The following is a 17,094-nucleotide window of genomic DNA, read 5'->3' as shown; positions in this document are numbered from 1 at the left end:
TTGAGTAACTCATCTAATGGTTGACGTAGTTGACTCATGCGAGAAATGAATTTTCCGTAATAATTTATTGCTCCTAAAAAGGATAATATCTCCGAAACATTTGTTGGTCGTGTTATGTTCCGAATAGCGACAATTTTTGTGCTGGATAAGGATGAATACCACGATTCAATAACACAAGGTTAACTCGATATACATATTTTATCATGATCTACTTTTGGGTTTTAAAAATTAAGTGGTAATAAAAATATAAATAAACAAAGCAAATAAACCTCTTATATCTGCTTTTTTTTTACCTGCGCCAAATAAATTTGGTTAGGTGTCTTTGATGGGGGTGATCGACTTGCACACACGCGACATCCCAAAGCGTCGACTCGTAGGTTTTTAATTGCATTGCGATTAGCACCCCCTAGTAAAAGGGGCCTCCCTGTGGTGTCACCTGGTAACGCCTTGGCGGCTAATTCGAGCGGCGAACCCTCCTAAATCCCTACACCTATGCTTCCCTTTCTGACCAAATTCCTTGCCAGTTCTTCCCTCCCTTCTCTTTTCAGGGCCGGATCAAGGTGTCATACGACCCGTGCCGAGGATGAGCCTGGCTGGGGGCCCTTCATCAAGCCCAGTCGCGAACGGAGTACTCCGGATACCGGGCGACTTTCGGAGCCAACTAGCTTTACCCGGGTACAGCGGATCTCTGCCCAGGCGGACGTTCCCCTTCTCCGCGTCTCGTGGCACAAAATATGGAATCACATCCTCACATCACATCACAAACTTCAACTCCAGTACGGGAGTCCGGCGCTCCGAAACAAAGGCCGAAAGGAGTCACAAACTCCGCACCCAGCAAAGCCACGGTACCACCGGGCCTAGCCAAAAGTAGCTCTATACGGAAGCAGACATCAGGTGTATCCGCACCCACCAGGAGTAGGACTAAGGCACTCCCTGGTCCGAGAAGTCCAAAGGCCAATGCTACGCACAGAAGTAGCACTGGACGGGAGGCCTGCACGGCAAACACCGGAAATCCTGGGCCTTCCTGTAGTGGGCTGCCAACTGGGGATGGACCCAGGAACATGGTGACCTGCAATAGGGCCAAGGACTTCGTCCGAACTGACCCTGCGAAGGCAACCCACCAAGATCGACGTACCGCGTCTCGAGTCCTCCGCCGCCAAGCCAACTCACCGATTTGGGAGGATCAGGTCTCGGAGGAGGACTTCGTGAAGGTACAAGAAGACATAGAGTGGGCTAAGAAGATTATCCCGGACTTCGACCTTAACTTATACGGGAAGACTGATGCTGCAAAGTGTCTGAGATCCGTGGAGGAAGCCCCAGCACTGGCTCCGAAAAGGGCCAAGACACAAGGTGCCTGGACTCGATCCTTTGCGGAGATAGCTAAGGTCCGAAAGGTTATTGGCGTTATGGATGAGAGCAACGAAGAAGGCAGGATCCCGAGAAACCAATGGAGAGAGGTGGGTCGAAGCCGCTTTGGCGAAAGTTGCCTTGCAGGTCAAGAGGGAAAACCCTGGACCACCTCCGTCGTGTACGGATGCTGGCTGGTTCCAGGGGAACGTCAATTTGATAGCCTGTGACGACAGCAGATCGGTAGAGCTGTACAAAGCGGCGATTAGCAGAGTAGGGGAGGGGTATCCGGGGGGCCGCCTAAAATTTGTGGAGGCCAGGGACATCCCATCGCGTCCCAGAGCGAGAGCCTGGGTACCCGTTACGGCGTCCGAACCTGCAGATATCTTAGAAATGTTGCAGGAGTTTAATCCCAGCATCCCTACGCACAACTGGAGGGTTGTTAACATGGAGCCAACTGAGCGAGCAACGATGCAGGTAGTCCTCCTCCTAAATGACGAGAGTCTGGAAGCACTCGCAAAAAGCGACTACAGGGTGAGCTATGGCTTTGGGAAAACAACGCTAAAAGTTTACAAAACTGACACCGAAGCCCTAGTAAACCTTTCAGCCTGTGTGGAGACGGACGAGCCACCCAGCGACCACGAGATGGAAGTCGACGACCAAGCAACCGAAGAGCTGAGCGGGTACGCCTCATCCAGCTCCGAAGTAGGTGAAGCCTTACAGAGGCTGTATACAGAGCGTGAGCTTCTCAGCGACGATGAAGCCAACGTGATGGTGGTAGAGAGGAGAGATTCGCGTGATGAAGGTACTCCAAATCAACACCCATCACAGTAAAGCAGCATCTGCTGCGCTCCTGCTTCAACTGTCTTCAGGTGAAGTAGACATCGCTTTGGTCCAAGAGCCATGGATCACTGGTAATAGGATCTGTGGCTTGCGGACCCCGAAGTACAAGCTATTCAGTGTTCAGGGTAAGGGAAAACCCCGCACCTGCATTTTAGTCAAAACTAATATAAACTCTTTTATCCTACCACAATTCAGCACTGGAGACATCACCACGGTCAGCCTAGAAATAGAGCGAAGAAAATACAGGCTGGCCTCTTTTTACCTGGCCCACGATTATCAGGGCCCTTTCCCACTCACAGCACTAATGAAGCTGGTGAAAAATACAAACCCGATGGACACGATGCTACTGCTGGGAGGGGACGCAAATGCCCATTATAACCAATGGGGCAGCACCGACATAAGCGAGCGAGGTGAGTCACTTTATAACTATTTGCTAAGCACAAATCTGGCAATTTGCAACACGGGAAGTGACCCTACATTTATCACAACCAATCGAAGCGAAGTTCTTGACATCACCCTCGTTAGTGAATCTTACAGTAATCAGATCTCTGCGTGGAGGGTCCTAAAAGAGCACTCTTTCTCAGACCCCAGGTTCATAGAATTTAGCATATTAGACTCGCCCCCTGTCTCTAAAGAGATACGAAATATCAGGAAAACTAATTGGGGGTATTACAGAAAACTTGTTTATGAGAACCTACCTTCTGAACCATTTAATACACCAGATAGTAGGGAGGAACTTGATCACCTTGTTAGCTTTTTTGCTGAGAGCTGCGAGACAGCGCTTATCAAGGCATGTCCCAAGAGGAAAACCAGGGAGGCGTACAAACCTCCCTGGTGGTCCTCCGATCTAAATAAACTTCGCAAAGAATGCAGGAAAGCTTTCAATGCTGCTAAGCGCGACGCCCTAGAGACATGTTGGGCTCAATATAAATCGACACTTAACTTATACAAGAAAGCCATCAGGAAAGCGAGACGCACCTCGTGGAGTGATTTTTGTAGCGGGATAGAGACTACATCCGAAGCCTCTACACTCCGTAAGGTACTCGCAAAATCACCTACAGCACCTAGCTATAACCAAAAAGATGATGGGTCCTGGACTGACTCAAGTTCAGAAACCGTTAAAGTACTCTTGGATAATCACTTCCCAGAAAGCAGCGGTGACACGTTATATGATCCAGAATCAGCAGAGGCTACACCACAGCTCATCAACGAAATCGTAAGCGACCGGAAAATCTGTTGGGCCATATCTAACTTCAAGCCCTATAAGATGCCAGGACCGGATGGAATATATCTGGCCCAGCTACAACACACCATGGAGCGTACAAGGCCATGGCTAAAGACCATATTCACCAGCTGTCTAAAACTCGGTTACATTCCCGGAGCCTAGACAGAAGCCAAGGTAGTGTTCATAACGAAAGCAGGCAGAGCCTCTCATGCTAAACCTGGCGATTTTATGCCTATCACCCTTTCATCCTTTCTACTTAAGACTCTGGAACGACTCCTGGAGACTTACACCCCTATCGCGAATGTCGGCTGGCAGTAGATAAACGACTATTAAGCGATTATCGATTATCGATGCTATTGCGAGTGTCGCTTAGTCGCTCAATTAGCGACTGTGAATACTTTTTAATCGCTCATCCTTCTATTGCTGTTTTTTAGTCGTTGGAGTTTGCGTTTATAAAATTTACATAAGAAAGTGGTACTATAATGGATAAAAAGTAAGTCAATTGAACTGGAAGTTGTAAAAAATTGTGAAATATACATATGCATGTATGTGTCTGAATTACAGATCAAAAATTATAAGCAACAAAAGGCAACTTGCGCGGTTGTTCGTACTGATGCAGGAGAGTGAAGACATAGGCAAAGGAATTTCCGGAAAGAGTAGGGTAGGAAGCTCCGCTTCTATTGGAAAAGATACATATACAATATTTCTTGTGCATATAACTCCGGCTACGCCATCCACAGTGTTTTTGCGCAGAGCCAACATCAAAAGTTTATACAAAAAAACTGCATAATTTATTAATTGACTAGTGCTCGGAAATTTGAAATCTTTATTTTAAATTAAAGTTGAATTCTTTCAATACACTTGTTATGTTGTTATGTTAAAGTTTTTAAACTCGGGTCACGCGTTTGGACACAAAAACCCAACATCATTGTACAAAAAACTTAACCGTACCGTATTTCTTAAACTTCCATAAAGTTTATTAATGAGGAAAACAGCTTTTCCTGCAAATCATGTAAAGCCTAAAAACTGTGAAGCATCGGGAACGCAACTTCTATTCATAAAACTCACACATGTACATACACCTTCCAAGTCCAAGGGATCCGACGAATCTCGCAATTCCCTCCTTGCTTTAGCTAACTCTACTAATCTATTAGCTTCGGCATCATCTTCTTCATCACTAAACCATATTTCAACTGTGTCCATTTTTTTAATTTTATAATAAAAGCAATTATTTTAAAAATGATGTAAATAAAACACTCAAGAAACAAATGTAAACAATCAAACAGCTGTTTACAATTCTATCGACCATTCACAATAGTACAAATTTTTATCGATCAAGTTACACAATAGCAAAATAAAACATGATCGACTCGATCGACAAATTTCTATTCTACTGCCAGTCGACACTCGCAATAGGGGCCTTATATAAGACAATCGATTAACCCAGCTCTGTTATCTAATGCACAACATGCCTACAGTAAGGGCAGATCCACGGAGACTGCCCTCCACACGCTAGTCTCAAAAATTGAGCAATCACTAGAAGCAAAGGAATTTGCATTAGTCATGGCATCCCGTTTGCGATTACCTCGGCTCTGACGGACCTGCGGGTGGAGAAACCCCTGGTTAGGATCATCCACCAATTGCTCACCAGCAGGGTGGTTAGCTCCGAATTGGGGGGCAGACGACTCGTAGGTCTGTTAGTAGGGGCACTCCACAGGGGGGTGTTCTCTCCCCACTCCTATGGGTAGTGACGGTGAACCAACTGCTCCTGCGCATGGAGGCGGATGGATATGGGGTAGTCGCATACGCCGATTATGTAGCGGTTATCGTACAGGGAAAATTTCCTCAAACTCTATGTGATCTTATAGAAGCTGCTCTTGGCTCACTCGTTACTTGGACCAAAAACATCGGTCTTGAGGTGAACACAGCTAAAACAGAACTAGTCCTCTTTACCAGGCGATACAAAGTACCGGCTCTTATACCACCCAAACTCGATGGCTCACGCCTGGAATTAAAACGCACTGCCAGGTATCTTGGAGTAGTTCTTGACAGCAAACTGCTCTGGAATGACAACACAATGGAACGCATCAAGAAAGCCACCACAGCACTTTTCACATGTAAAAAGGCGATCGGGGTATCGTGGGGCTTCGTACCTAAGATAGTTCACTGGATCTACACTTCCATTGTTCGCCCGATTCTGCTTTAAGGAGCCCTAGTATAGTGGCCTACCCTCGAATAAGACAACAGCGCTCAGGCAACTTCAAAAGGTACAAAGGAGTGCAGAGCTATGCATAAGTGGAGCTCTTTGTTCCTCCCCGACCGAAGCTCTTAACGCGGTCCTACATCTGCCCCCGCTTGATCTGGTAGCTCGGGAAATAGCCACTATAGCAGCCTTAAGACTTAGAGAGGCAGGCTTCTGGACTTATAGTCCATCAGGCCATTCGACAATCCTAGGGACAAGGGCGCCCATATCGATACCTGCAAGTACTGACTACTGCATACCATCAAACACCTTNCCCCCGCTTGATCTGGTAGTTCGGGAAATAGCCACTATAGCAGCCTTAAGACTTAGAGAGGCAGGCTTCTGGACTTATAGTCCATCAGGCCATTCAACAATCCTAGGGACAAGGGCGCCCATATCGATACCTGCAAGTACTGACTACTGCATACCATCAAACACCTTCACCAAAAACTATATAATTACCATACCAACTCGAAAGGACTGGGACACCAGGCCTCACCATATACGCAACGCTATAAATATGTTCACTGATGACTCCAAACTCGACGGAAAGGTCGGGGGAGGAGTCTTCTCCCCGGAGCTGGAACTGGAAACATTTTTTCGCCTTCCACACCCTTGCAGTGTATACCAGGCGGAAGTGCTGGCCATCCAGATTGGGAGTGAGCGCGCCAGATTACTGTCACAGCTGCAGATGCGAAGAAGAGGAAGAGAGTGTACAGCACCTTATATGCGAGTGCCCGGCACTCAGCAGAAGACGGCTACAGACGTTCGGAAAGCCCTCTCTACAACTCCTTGCAGAGGTATCCGAAATCAATATAAGAGCACTATTGCCGCAACATTATAGGGGAACAAAGATTGCATATGATATCACAATGGGCCTTTAGTTGGCCTAAGTGTAAGGGGGATTCACTCTCCCTAGCCATCTAAACCTATAGACCTATTGACCTAAATAGATTTGGTATCGTTGAAATCAGCGTAAAAAGTTTTATCACTCGGCATTTTTGGTTATTTTATAGCTAAACGGTCGCTATTCTATACTTGTTGCAGAAAATTACGCAAGCGAAGGTGGTGCAAACGAATATTTAGTATGAAGAATTTTTGGTTTTACTACTAATAAAGGGCTGCCATGCATCCCCGTTTCCAGAGACATGTCGCTGTTTCGGACTCTTTGTCCCCGTGTCCCTGTTTACAACTAAAATGTCCCCGTTTAATGCTTGGGACAACAATATATAATTTGCTTTTTTAAATTTTAAATGTAAAATTTTTCTGAAAATTAGGCGTCGAGGCAATTATAAAGACATCACACCATTTCACCTCAATCTTACTCAGTGAACACCCCTCTAACTTAACGAAACAGATCGTTTCCTGTAGGTCTTAATACAGTTATTTCCCGAGATAATTCCAGAGTAACGAGTTGATCCGGACCAACACTGGCGTTTTTCTAGGCTTGAATAAATACGAATGAAGATCCCTTAGGAACGTACTTTTTCGACTAAACCGCAGGAAGGTAAGCTACGGTAGAAAAAATAATATCATTTTCCACGAAAAGTGCGGTAAAATGGGGCTTTTATGCGCTAATTTATTCCTGACTGTGTAGCACTACAACAAACCAACCAACCAACCAACTTTTTAACAACAGCCAAAAAACACAAGGTAACAAATGCATATGTGGTATATTATATTTTCCAAATATGTGCAATGGTAGTTATTGCATATTCATTACAAATATTTTTTTTTAATCTAATTTTTTTATTATAGTTCATGTTATCATAATTCATTATTTTATTTTTATTATAAGCTATGTTTTAATTGTTTTATAATATTTAACAAACGCGGATCGTAAAACATATACAACTCAGCAGTACAAATAACTGCCCTAAATAAACGTAACGAATTACAAACTTCGTTTAAACTCAATCAAGAACCACGTATGGTAGCACAGTAAGCAGATCATCATTGTAGGAACGCAATTGCAACACTTGATGCCACTCCTTGAATTGCTGAATGCGCCCACAGTTGTTGCCATCTTCATCATCTACATCCTCGTCGACAGCGCGTAGGCCAGTGCGAAATTCTTTGTGAGGCAGCATTACTTGCGAACAGCGAGTTTGCATAGATGACAATCCAGCATGCGCGATTTCGTAGTTTTCACCGCTACTGTTGAAACTTAGATCTTCCTTATCACCAGCTTTGGGTTCGATTTGATTACTACCAGAATTAAAGACAGTTTTTTTATCGTCGTTGTTAACGATCAATTCCTCTCCATAGTTCTTGCAAACATAATCATCAATGTTAGCATTATAATCATCACCAGATGTTAAACAATTTCCTTTCTGCTGCTGATCATCTTCAATACTACTACCGCTTTTTTTATTACGATAAACATGTGTTACTAAACTAGGCTCGTTATTATTGTATCTAATTAAATTAATATTATTACTGTTTTTATTATAAATGTTATTATAATCATCACAATTTTTATTTGGGAGCTCTCGCTCCTGTTGATTTGCTGCATTGACGGCAGCAGGGCCAAGGACTACATTATCGCCAATTAAAAGACTATCGGTACTTCCGATAATATTGCCATTATTTATGGCTCCATTAGTGTTTTCATCCTCGAACTTATCTACTGTGTAATAGATATTGTTAAATGAGTGTAATAGACCATTGTTTTCTAAAGGCAAATCCTCGTTGACATTATCCTCTATGTTTTTGTCAGTAGTATCAGCCAGCGTGGTACTATTAACCTCGTTCGAGTAAGGAGTATTTTCGACCGGAGAGGATTCAGCGTTAATGTAATTTTTTTCGCTTTGATTCTCAGCAGATGCATTTTCTACTCGACGAACTTCCGCTGCCTCGGTTGGGATATCACCGGAATCATTACAGCAGTCCAATTTTACTCGATATTTAATCAGCGAATCACATGTAGAACTTGAGTATGTCGAACAAGATGAGGTCAAAGTACGGTCCCGCTGCTGAAGACCACTGATATCACTATTTCTTTCGCAGGACTCAATACTTGTTTCTAATTTAATACCAATTTGTGAATGCCTGGAGGGATAAGTTTTGTCTCTTGTTTTACAACTTGTAGCTATTGGCACGGATCCATCCCTATCATCGTAATCGCTATCTTCGACACAACTAGAACTGCAGCTGCTGATATTAAGAATATTATGTTTTATACCGTCGTTGTCACTGATAATGAGTTCAAATGGAAAAAATAACTCGTGGTGTAGCTTTATATCTCGCAGACAGTCCTTGGCAACACTTTCAGCCCTTTTAATTTTACGCCTACGACGTTTTTTTCGACATTCATTATACACATATTTCGCTATGAATGGCGCAAGTTCAAGGGATGATGTCGATGCTAAGCTTTCAGATCTTTTTGGTGAATTTCTTTCGGCATCTTGAATATCACTAATTATATCCGCATCAGTTTGGGTATGGGATAGCAATTGTGTTTGATTTTCCTTAACACCACTGATCAATATATTGGAAACTTCTGAAATTGGCACCAACGACTCCAGACTTTTATCTTCGTCAAGGTCTAACTTCTTAACGATTAACGCATTATTCTCAATTTCACCGATAGAATGCGCGGTATGTACAGATCCCTTAGAAACAATAGGTACGGTTGTTACACCTGATGTTTGGGAGCCGTTTTCGTTATTGCTAACAACTACAGGCGAGATGGCAGAAAGAGAGTTTGAAGGTGAATTAGTTTTACTAGGCGTTTTCTTGATAGTTAAAACAATGTGGTTGTTTCCCGTTGAAGGTGCAGATATATCCCGCGTAACAACTTCATGAAAATCGCCACTGTAGTCTTCGGCGTCTTCGTATTCATCGAACTCGACATCCGCATCAACATCGAGGTCTCCATACTCCTCATAGCCTATTTCTTGTTCAGCAGTACAATGGTTTTCCGCAGAATTTGCATCAAGCTCGTCATCAGCGTTTGTCAGGTTAAATCTATTGTAAGTTAAAATGCTGCTGCCTGCGCTATTTATTGATTCAACATCTTCGTTTGCGGCACTAGCCCTAATTGCGCGTTCATTTTCATCATCAGCTGTGATTTCTCCATCACCATCGTCATTTTCGTTTAGGCTACATGTGTCCGTATGCTGGTCTTCACTGTCTTCATCAGTACAATTATTGCTGCTACCACCTGATATTTGCATTTGCGTCGCGACATCGCCATTTATTGCTATTTTGATTCGCTTTAATTTTGGGTGCTTACTCTCTTTACCAGCATTATCGTCAGTGGTACAGCGTCGCTTCAACTTCTTACGTCTACGTTTGCGGTCACCGTTTACATCTAACAATTTCTGCTCTTGGAATTTACGCCTTAATTTCAAGTTGATCGACTGCTGAGTTTGCTTTAAACTTGAGTTACTACAACTGCTGCTTCGCCTGCTAGATTTATTTTCATTCATATGTGTATACTCTGCACTCTCCTTGGTTACAGGGAGCTGCAACATGTTTGGGAATATATCCTTACCAGTAGTAGTACCACTTATTAGGTCACGAACAGAACTGGATTCGCTACGATATTTTTGTTGGTCATCGGATTGTTCCTGTATACCTATATCCATTTCAGCAGTGGCATTGTGAGCAGATTTTGAGCTGTAATCCAAATGATCAGCAATCGCGAGCAGATTCTGGCAATTATGAACGTCCGCATTTAAATGAAACATATCAGTGCTGTGACCGATTACATCGATTGTAATGTCTTTAAGTGTGACGTTATTATTGTTATTTTTACCTACAATTGTACTAGTCGCCAAGTCAAAAGGTTTTATCACACCAAGCTTAACATCAGGATTTAGTGAGTGTTTATAAATGTCTATTAACTTTTTTGATGTTGTTTCCTTGGGTGTAGAATCCGATTCAGTATCTTTCTTGATCTCACTGATTCCAATTCTATCTTCATCAGTCTTGTACTCTTCAGTTTTCTTATTTTCCTGGAACTGTGATTCTGCATCATTTATATTCTGGTTGAGACAATTGTTCAATGCAGTCACTTTAATTTTGCGGCATGTTCTATGATTGTGCGATTTTCTTTTCTTGCTCACCAATATTGAACGAGCAACACCCAGAAATGGTACGACGTACATTTGCTCCATGGTAGCAGTTACCTTTTTCGACTTATAATTTTTGGAAAAACTTATATGACTTAAATCTTTACGGATTCGTTCTTTCACAAGGGAACCGTACTTTGGAACAACATTGCAGCCATCGGATATAACATATCCGGTCTCGGCATCAACGGCTGCTATGACTTCATCCAGTGTCACTTTAGAGCCTATGGTGCTATTTGCATTATCCCAGTTACCGTTTACGTTCGGTATGAAGCAATTATGTAAGGCATCAATGTGAAATTTTGTAATTTTTTGCGTTTGTATGTCGAAACGTTGTTTGGCCATACAAAGGGGATCCTCTTCTACTTCATACGTGGGAAATATACGCATTGGTGCCTCCTCAATCATTGCTTGTTCAATGGACATTTTATAGTCGAGTAACTGTGACTCAAACTGATTTACGACTGTGGTACTCACTTGTGGTTCTGCTTGCTCTTCAACTTTAAGAGTTTCGTCTACATTCTCTTTTTCCAAAATGGCAGCAGCGGCTTCAGCTTTTAAAGTGTTTAGTGGATCATCATCATCATCGAAATCTAGGTCGAATATGGATTTTTTAGGCTTTGGACGTGTTGAGGGTGATGGAGACGTCTCCTGTGGCATCTGCTTTAGTTCAGATTCGCCAGGAATTATAGTGATTCCACCAGTTGCCTCACTCCTTACAACCGTTTTAACAAAGGTTCGCTCTTGAGAAGCGCTTTGCCTATTGTTTTGCTCTGGTACTACTTTTATAGCCTCTATTTCAGCTTCCTGCGTTTTAATAGATTCCTTTTGAGCACGGTTTTCTGGAGAAATTTCAGTAATTTTGCAAGTACATGGTATTGATTCTTCCGTGAATTTCAACTCAATAGCAGTTATATTCGGTACAGGTGGCAATTTTTTAAAGATTTCAAGCAACTGTTTCTCAACGGCGGCAATTTTATTCGCGGTATCACTACTTTGCATTTCGGTTGTAGACCGCGGAATAGCAGTAATTTTTACTGAAGAAAGGAATTGTGAATTACTGTTGCTATCAATGGATAAAGAACGCTTCAAGTGCTGAGGTAATGCGGAGCTATCGCGTGATGGTTCTGAAGTGACTGTATCGCTAGTAGTTTCACCTTCGTCTTAAAGAGAGAAATGTAGACGTAACAAAAATCAAAATTACAATTTTTTTCTAGCACTAAACAACATATTTGTTATTTTTGACTTCGACAATATTTACCAGCATGTGTATTATTTAGGAAATTATCAGGTGTAAATCGTGTCGTCCCGGTAGACATAGTAGCATTAGTTGAACAAGCATCGAATGTATGCGGCGATTGCAAGGAAGGTTCTAGCAATAAAAAAAGTTTAGTGTTAGAAATCTAATAAAATAGTAGTAGTAACAGTAGTATATTTAAACCACTTAAAAACCGAGCACTAAACAAATAGTAAATTCAGTCAAATTCATTCATTACTAAATCTCTGTACTTTAGATAACTGCTAATATAACGATAAAGTGCAGCATAATTGAACTCTAGGGATATTTTAATCTGAAGAAAAGTCCAAAGTCGCTCGTCAAAGCAATTAACACAACGGAAGGTATATTCAGCAGTCCCCAAGTTGCAAACAGAACACGGATTTCTTATCTGAAAAGGATCTTGCGTTACGCCTTAACAACCCACCTCTAGCACGGAGAATCAGGCTTATAGCATAAGCCGTATGCCTATCGTTAAAATATAAACTCCTCTTGGATAACTTTATCCAATAGCTTTATTTAGTTTTTTGTCTACAGATGACTGAAGGGCTGAAATCTGAGGGAGGTCCACACTTTCATAAATCTCAGCCCATTTAGAACATATTACATTCAATCAAATTAGCTAGGCTTCGGACTGAAACTGGCCTTTTTTAACACAGCTCACATCTTCGCTAAACACAACCGCTAACTTGCTCCTTTTGGGTAAGAACACTCACGATAGAGCACCGACTAACATATACCCAAACTCGAAGATTAATAAAGGCATTAAAGACATCATAGATGGTAACAAAAGCAACATCTAAGAAATAGAAAAAGCATTAGAAATGCATCCACTAAATAAACAAGTCCAACTGAAAGCGACAAAAACTTAGCAAAATATGCTGAATAAATAAATATACATTTATATAAAAATAAATATTTTAACTAGAGTGCCAACAAATAGTCTTACCGCTCGAGCTTAGACAGCTGCCAACTTCAACCTCGCATTAAGCATATTTATTTATTTATTAGGGAGTGAAACGTACCTGAACAAGATGATGTGGGACGAGAGGTTTGTTGCTGTGGTACTGGCCAGCCGCTTGAAGTCGGCGAAGACGAAGTGACGGCTATACCTAATTTTCGGTTTTGCATTTCAGCATACAGCTCTTTTGTGGTTTTGACCTTTTTATTTCCACTACCCAAAGATGTCATGAGCATTTGGGAAGTGAGACTTGTCTCTTTTGCAATAACAGAATCAACACCCTTAGATCCTTTTTTACGACCTCGCTTTCTAGGTAGTTTTTTGTCCGACGAAACAAGAGTATTTGAAGCCGCAACAATCGTAGCTTCCATAGTATTCGAGGGTGGAATTTTTTGTGGGAAAAATGCCGGTGCTGGTACTGCTTGCGATGTTGATATGTTTGCAGCCCCAACTGTTTTTTGTTGGGGATTCGAACTATCTTGTTTTCTTTGGGCCTGAAAAGCATGCACCATTTTATCATTACTAACTATATCGATGAGATCCATTTGAGAAGCTTGACTATTCGAATTGCTGTCATTAGAATTTGAGCCAACTTCTCGAAATGGCATAAATTTTGTTGCCGAGTGTCCAGTTTGTAATGAAAAGCTATTTGTAGGAACCTGTTTTGGAGAAACGGTGCGACGGTGCGCATTGAACCCAATTAATTCGTTGCCAGAAGTTGTCGAAGGCAAAGTATTGCCTTGCTTGAATTTTCCAGTGAAAGTTAAGTCAGATGTTGATAAGTTTAAAGGCGCATGGCTACTGTTACTAGTCCATGACTTTACTTTATTTGTGTCATCAACAGGATTTGTAGAGCCTTCTGGAGGAAACATAGAGCTAACTGAGCTGTTATCCAGAAGTGAAAGGATTTCTAAACAAAGAAACGAATAAATAGTGGCCAATAATGCAAAGCAATTAATAATTAAATATACCTGGATATGCTAAGCGAGATTTGTCTTCCTTAACAAAGGACGTAAATTGTTCTGCATTGTCCCCAGATTGCTGACGACGTTGTGGGTTGGATGAATTTTCATCTAATACAGCAGACATTTTGACACCATCGATGTTATCTATACCACCTTGAGCATTGACGTCAACCCTATCTCTGCGTTTTTTCTCCTTTTTAAGTTTTTTTGATTTCAAAGATGGGAATGCCGAAGTAGTTATGTTGGGTTTGCTATCTAAGTTAGCGGATTGTGCTTTGTTTGGTTTAGACGACGCTATTTTGCAGCCAACTGCGGGGTTCATGAGTATCGAAGTAACTAAGTTTGAGCCGGAGTTTGAATCCTGTATATCAATAACAATAGGAGCTATGTTTGAAGGTCGACTATTTGTTGGAAGAATCAAGCTTTCTGAGTTGGAATTTGATGATTGATCAATTATAAAAGTTTCTGTATGATCCAGTGGAGTTACACGTTGTTTCACAGGCTTAATTACCTTATGGCGAAATGTTGAATTATCACATGTTATACCAATATTGCTGTCCTGGGCATCACCGAAACTACTTAGAACATTCTCAAAACTTGTCGGCGGTTTTCTGACATGAATGTTTAACCCAGATTCAACGAATTCATTTTGCCCTTCAAGTCTTTTATTGCTATTATGTACATTCGCATTGGCACTTCTTGCAGATATTGAAGACAAAGGGACAGATGTCACACTCGTTAGACGTGGTGTGTTTTCAGAAGTAGAGGTAGCAGCAATCACAGCAACAGCTTGACAACTATTAGAATTTGAATGCTGCTGTATTGTATCAAAATGCAATGATGATGCTGCCGGGGATATTGATTGCGACCGCATACGTTGTTGTTGGTATATGCTAGGTTGCAGAGCTGCAGACGAAGGGATAGCCGTTGTTTCAGTTACATGCTGTTGCTGTTGTTGAATTCCAACCATTTCACGCCATTTCTTTACTAAAGACTTAGCTCGGCGCGCTAAGTGCTCATCCTTAGTACGACGCCTTAAGAGGTTTATAAATTTTGCCAATCTGGTGGCCTCCAATTGCTCTTTTGTAATCGTTGTGCCCTCCAAAGTGGAAATAACTGACATGACTGTATCCATATTAACCACCTGTAAGTAAATTATCAATTTCTGCATCAATATTCAAAAATAATTATTTAAAAATACTTACATCATAATTTCGATCGAGCGCTTGACATAAACGAAAAGTTAAATCATGTATATACTTGGTGTTCATTTATAATGAACAAAACGAAAAATAGTATACGTTGAACGATAACTGCAACTAAATAACAAAACTATTACTGGTGCTCATGGACACTGAAGAATTTCGGCTTTTTTCTCAGGTGGATAGAATATAATTAATCCCAATTGCTGTGAAGTAGAAATAAACAGTTAAAATTGTATTTCATTGTATGTTAGAACTTTTTAAACCCCTTAAAAGTTAGATCTATTTGAAACAAACTTTTAACAGTTCAATATAAAAAAAAAACAAAAAAGTCTAAGATTAAATACCCGCGCGCACGTTTTAAATATAGTTTTTTCACCTTTCCGAAAACTATCGTTACACTGGTTTTACCACATTTCAAACATCGTCGATAGTACATTCTGTTAGACGTAAAGAGATACGGTATATATGAGGCCGTGAGAAGTAATAAATTTTAAAGTAAAGATCGCTTATTCCTTAATTTGATGGAACGTTATGTAGCTCTGTACCTTGAAATTAAGAAATAATTAACTATATTAAATAGGCAAGTACAAAAAAAAAATCAATTTTAGTTTAGGCCACTTCTGTTCTCATGGCCTCATAAATATATAGGTCAGATGACTGTAATAAATAAATAAATAAATAATTTTAGCTATAAGTGGGCGGTAACACACCCAGTTTCCGAAGTTCCATAACAATGTTATTTCTTTTCAAGTGATTGTTGTGAGTGTATGAAAAGTATGCGTAATTTTAGTCCGATTTCAAAAATGTTCTACGTTTTGCTTTTATGTTTCAAGTACTATAATGATAACAAGTTTCCAACATTTTTTTACAAACGTATTTCTTGCTAAAGAATTTTTGAAAAACTTAATATCGCATTTTTGGTATTTCTGAAAACTACCGTTATATGGAAGGTAGGCATGGTTATTGTCCGATTTTTTCCATTTTCAATACCATCTGTCCTCGACTTAAAAGAAATACACGTACCAAGTTTCGTTAAGATATTTCAATTTTTACTCGAGTTATCGTGTGCCCAGACGTACGTACGACGGACGGATAGACTCACGGCTTAATGGATTTCTCTTTTCAATCTGACCGTTTATGTATACATTTGTCTGTATCTATCCCGATTCATTTAGGCTATTACAAAGAATCGTTACGTAAACAAAGTTATAATACTCTTGTGTACAAGTGCGCTCGGGTATACAAATATTTTTAAGTATTGGAGAAGGTACTTTTATCGAAAACCAATAAAACAGATATTTACACTAAAACGTGCTGATGCAATAACAAATAATTGGCTTGATAGCTAAAAGAACTCATACTGTGTAAACATATTTTAGATATCAAAATAACCATTATTGATATGCTCCGTGTTAAAAACATTCATCCAAGAGACTTCTCTAAAGAACGAATGGGATATATATATGATAATACTCGTCACGTATATAAATGTCAGATATTAAATATGTGTTTGGTTTACATTACGGTACTAAAATTTCACGTACTAATAAAAACACACAAAACTATCCTCTCCTCCCCTTTGTATTCTGAACCGTAAGTTATTTGATATTAATTTAAATCAAGGATGAAAAATAATTACTTTCTTTAACAATAATAGATTGGCCCTTACACATACATATGTTAGTGTTTGGCCGAACTTCTCCTCCGATTTGTGGCGTTCTCCATGATGTTGTCACACACAGGAGGAAGGATGAAAAATAATTACTTTCTTTAACAATAATAGATTGGCCCTTACACATACATATGTTAGTGTTTGGCCGAACTTCTCCTCCGATTTGTGGCGTTCTCCATGATGTTGTCACACACAGGAGGAAGGATGAAAAATAATTACTTTCTTTAACAATAATAGATTGGCCCTTACACATACATATGTTAGTGTTTGGCCGAACTTC

The 17,094-nt window shown here is 40.7% G+C and overlaps 1 protein-coding gene across 1 annotated transcript; it reads right to left on the bottom strand.

Annotated features, from left to right (window-relative positions):
* Nucleotides 1-7,311: 7,311 nt before the first annotated feature.
* Nucleotides 7,312-15,336, bottom strand: LOC108366276 (mediator of RNA polymerase II transcription subunit 26-like). Its single transcript, XM_017620614.1, has 5 exons — nucleotides 15,143-15,336; nucleotides 13,944-15,081; nucleotides 13,037-13,882; nucleotides 11,997-12,107; nucleotides 7,312-11,898 (listed from the first exon to the last, which is right to left on the bottom strand). The coding sequence occupies exons 1-5, from the start codon at nucleotides 15,206-15,208 to the stop codon at nucleotides 7,571-7,573; spliced, it is 6,489 nt and encodes a 2,162-aa protein (XP_017476103.1). The 5' UTR covers nucleotides 15,209-15,336; the 3' UTR covers nucleotides 7,312-7,570.
* Nucleotides 15,337-17,094: the final 1,758 nt, after the last annotated feature.

The sequence above is a fragment of the Rhagoletis zephyria genome, unplaced genomic scaffold, assembly GCF_001687245.7.
Source record: "Rhagoletis zephyria isolate East Lansing unplaced genomic scaffold, Rhagoletis_zephyria_1.1 Rzeph_scaffold_02210, whole genome shotgun sequence".
Lineage (NCBI taxonomy): Eukaryota > Metazoa > Arthropoda > Insecta > Diptera > Tephritidae > Rhagoletis > Rhagoletis zephyria.
The sequence above is the reverse complement of the archived record's forward strand: the minus strand, read 5'-3'. Positions and strand labels throughout refer to the sequence as shown.